The sequence below is a fragment of the Pteropus vampyrus genome, unplaced genomic scaffold (assembly GCF_000151845.1).
Source record: "Pteropus vampyrus isolate Shadow unplaced genomic scaffold, Pvam_2.0 Scaffold62, whole genome shotgun sequence".
NCBI lineage: Eukaryota > Metazoa > Chordata > Mammalia > Chiroptera > Pteropodidae > Pteropus > Pteropus vampyrus.
In genome coordinates, this window is record NW_011888843.1 from 3,760,579 (window position 1) to 3,765,012 (window position 4,434).

At 39.6% G+C, this 4,434-nt stretch overlaps 1 protein-coding gene across 1 annotated transcript in view; it reads right to left on the reverse strand.

The window, feature by feature from the left end:
* GRP (gastrin releasing peptide) overlaps window positions 1-4,434 on the reverse strand; it is an 11,388-nt gene that overhangs the window by 2,520 nt on the left and 4,434 nt on the right. The window contains 2 exon segments of the mRNA XM_023531132.1: window positions 2,998-3,063; window positions 3,065-3,222. Of these exon segments, the coding sequence (XP_023386900.1) occupies window positions 2,998-3,063; window positions 3,065-3,222 (224 nt within the window).

Sequence of the window (4,434 nt, forward strand, 5' to 3'; positions counted from 1 at the left end):
TAAGTGTCCATCAAGAGACAACCGGATAAAGAAGATGTGGTACATATATACAATAGAATATTACTCAGCCATAAAAAAAAGAATGAACTCTTACCATTTGTAACAATGTGGATGGACCTGGAGGGTATTAGGCTAAGTGAAATAAGTCAGATGGAGAAAGACAAATACCATATGGCGTCACTTACACATGGAATCTAAAGAACAAAATAAACAAACAAAACAGAAACAGACGCATAGATACAGAGAACAAACTGATGTTTGCCAGATGGGAGGGGCATTCGGGGGCTGGGTGAAAACGATGAAGGGATTAAGAAGTCCAGATTGGTAGTTACAAAATAGTCACAAGGATGTGAAATACAGTAATAATTATAATAACTATGTATAGTGCCAGGTAGGTACTATACTAACCACGATGCCGTATATCTGAAACTAATATAAAATAATATTAAATGTCAACTGTAACTGAAAAAAAGTTAGAAAAAGAAAAGGAAAATCCTTCAGGCTTTGAAAACTGCTGCTTATTTTGACAACGCCTAGCTAAGTTATCAAACTTCTTTCTGACATCGAGAGAGATGTGGATTTCCAACAGAACTATTCTCTCAATGTGCCTTCTTTGTGAATAAGACAATTGTAAGATTTTTTTCAATTTTCATAACATATTTTCATTGAGGCAGACTTTCCAAAACAAAAGGGAGTGATAAGCTGTTTTGGTTTATGCAAATACGAAACTAACCATTGAATATAGGAAATATATTCAAAAGAACAGTACCGTGTGGGCGATAGCTAATTATTCAACATGCGATGGAATGAAATGAGATGGGCTCTCTGAACTCGTAAAAAGAAAAACAAGGCATAAAAAGACATAATAGAAAAGCAAGACCTAATTACAAAAGATGACTTCTCAAGTCACATCGAATACCGATAAATATTGTCGCCTTGGAGCAGCCGCTCTCTGTGATGGCCCACTCAGTCTATCTATGCTACTGCCACTCAAATACCTTTCTGGAGCTATTCTTTTGTAGCTGCCTTCAAACTTACAGAACATTCTTCTGAATATGGTGGGGAAAATTTTGATCTTTGAGGAAGGAAGTGAATTCTTCAAAACATTCCAAAGCTATGCAGAGCCAGATTTGGCGGGGAGAAAGCAACTCAAAGTGGATATTGCTATTTAGTTCAAAAGCAAGGCACTAGAGATTAATACCATGATTGCGTTTTTTTTTTTTTTTTGGTGGGGGGAGTATTTTGTGAATGGGCTATAAGGGTAAATCCGTTTCAGTGTTTGTAAAATGATTTTAGAGGGTTTGTGGTGGTGATTGGTGTTACTCTTTAGATGAACAGAAGGCAGTGCCTGCCACTGGACAACCGCCAGCAGGAAGTCCCGCAAAGCACTTGACCGAGAAAAGGCCTGGCCAGCCAGGGGCTGAGAAGGTAATCCCAAATTTCTGGAATTCTCAGAGCTGTGTGATCCACTAACAAGAAAGGGTGCTGGTCATATGCACCGGTAACACCTACCATACAGTGTGAACGAGAGAATCACTCAGGACTTCGTACAGAGTTGGTACTTATTTCTCTATTGGTTGATCTTTTCCAGATTTTTTTTTTTTTTTTCTGAATAAGGGCATCTAGAGCCCTTATTCTCTCTAGGTGTTTAATGCAACAAATAAACTTTTAGTTTGGATTTAGCCTAGAGAATCTATAGTGGGCCAAAGGGCTGTGGAACACGAAGCCTCTCTCCAGAGGAGCTGCTAAGGCTTGGCAAAGCCAGCCTGATCCTCTGCGAAGGGGCTGTCGATCAAAGAGTTAACCACCATGAAAAAGTGAAGAAGCCAGCCGCTGAAGCTCTGTGAGTGAAGAGCAGTATTATCTACTATCAGAAACAGGGAGAAACGAGGCTGCTACTGCATCCTGCATCCTTCATGTTCAAGATCAATGTGGACCATTCCCCAGAAGGTATCTCACGGCAGCTGACTGTCCGAGGTAGACAGTGCAGGCTCTCATCCTGGTTTCACCAGAGAAAAATTATGTGATCATCTCAGTTTCCTCACTGAGAATCCAAAATGGAGAGAATAATAGAATCTTCCTGAAACTTCCTTCTCAGACTGCTGTGAGCATTAACTGACAAAAGGAGGTCAACAGCTTCACCTAGGACTTGAAATAGAGTAGACACTCAATAAAACTAGCTGTTATTATTATTGTTATTCCTAGCATTGCAATCATTTTTTTCTTTTATCATAAATTTCATGAAAACTTCCTAAAAGTTGAGGAGAATCAGTTCATTTTCAGCTGCCTCATTTTATTCCTATGCATTTTATTCGTTCCTTTTTCTCGTTGACTGTCTTTGTGTCTAAACAATGCCGGTTTGGTCTAATTAGTTTTCCCTATCTTCCATAAGATCATCTACAGGACAAATCAGTTGCCCTAGGATACGTTCACTTAGTTTTGAAATATTAGGATGAAACCTGAACTAAGTAACCTTGGAACAAAATAAAGTACTATTTTGCATAAAAGGTCATAAACTGAGAATGCTCTCTCCTAAAAACATCTGTGAAGAGGCCCTTCCCCGAGTGCTCGTCAAAAGTAAACATATCTGTAGACCCACAGGGATCAACTCAAATAATTTGCGGCCCTACTATCAAAATATTCTGGAAAGGCCTGGCAGATTGCAAAAGTCTCATCAATGCACCATTGCTAACAAATAACACAATGGCTAATAAAACCCCTAAACTGGAGTTTTGAACCAACACCATTTTAATGTGCGAAGAAGAAAAATAATCTATGATGTTGAAAAGAAAAGAACATAGAAACTGTTGACTAATTTCCTCGGCGTGTATTGGCGTCAGCCGTGAAGGCTTATATTGTAAACAACTTCATTCTTTCCTGCTGGGCCTTCTCCTCCAACTCTCCCCAGACACCTCCCACCCCCGCTGCACCCCATCCCACCCCCAGTTCCCCGGCAGGTTCCTTGTGTCTTGAACCTACTTCATGTCTTGAACCTACATCTTCAAAGCTGCTTCTAATCTTAAAATCCCAAGTAGACTGGCGAATCCCCAGGGGATTCCCTTGGAGGTGACTGATGGCTTCTGGTCCCCTTCGCTTCTATGAGGCTCAGCAAATTCCTTGCAGCTTCTTGCCACAGAAGGTACTCCCGCAGCTGCTGCCTCAGGCTCCCTCCCTCGTAAACATGTGGGGTCTCTCCTGTGCTCTTTTTCCCCATTAAGTGCCCTGTAAAAAAAACAAAAACAAAAGCAGAATGTCACAGACTTAACCCAGAGGAATGAATGAATGAGAAATTTGAAAGGACCCCAATTATGTTTCTGCTGCTTCCTCCTAAATGCAGAATAGACAGCATTTTATCATTAGGAGCTAGTTCATAAATGACTGACAGATTTTGCTCTGTGTTCAAAACATTCAATGAACTGGACAGAATTCAGACCTGCAACTCAGAAGCCTTGGGTTTGCTTTCAGCCTCTCTGCTAACGAGCTAGGCGACCTCTGCCAAGTCGTTTAGCATCCCCAGTCTTCAATTTCTCAACTATAAAGTGAACAACTTGGAATAGATGAAATCTAAGGAATCTTCCATGTCTAAAATTCTATCACCAATTCTGTGTGCACCGAATTCCATTCCCAACTGAATGGTGGAGTTTAAACATCCTCCCCAACCAATTTTAAACTGCTACTGAAAAGTCTTGATGCTTTTCTTTGTGTGATTAAAAAAAAGAAGGGGTTGCTTGCCTCTTATCTGTAATACAAATGTACCAAAGGAATTTTTCATTTAAACTTCCTCAGAAAGTTTAAATTTTAGCTGAGATTGAATCTAGGAAGCATCATCTAGAAATTACAGTTTGTTAGGATGTAATAATAATAATAAAAAAAAACAGTTGAAAACAAGTTCTGACCAACAACGCTTCGCAGTCACATAAAAGCAGAATTTTCTCTTGGATGTCTAAAATGATCAGTGAAAGTCTATCAATGGCTCCAGGGATGTGCACCTGTTGTGTAAATAAATGAAAATTGCTGTGCAGAAGGCCAAACCACTGAAAACATGGACATTCAAGTATGCAAGTGGACATAGCCATAGTGTCAGAAGGAGGTAGGAATTTCCTGCATTCTTAACACTTAAGCCCTGCATTCTTAAGTCTGCATTCTTAACACTTAAGCCCATTGCTTAAATATGCTCACATTATCTTATTTACCTTCTTCATTTGACTTTTCTCATCTCTCTGTTATTGGCTTTTACAGCATTTTCACATTTGTAATATTAATGGTGCTTTGGATTTTTATTTATTTATTTGTTTGTTTGTTTGTTTGTTTTTTAGGTGAGGCAACTTTTGGTTGACCTCACAGGTTGCAAGGACATTGTCAGCTTACAATCCCTTATTTTTTACACGTACAGCACCCGGTCTTCCTAGGTGGTCTCCCATCCAAGTACTAACC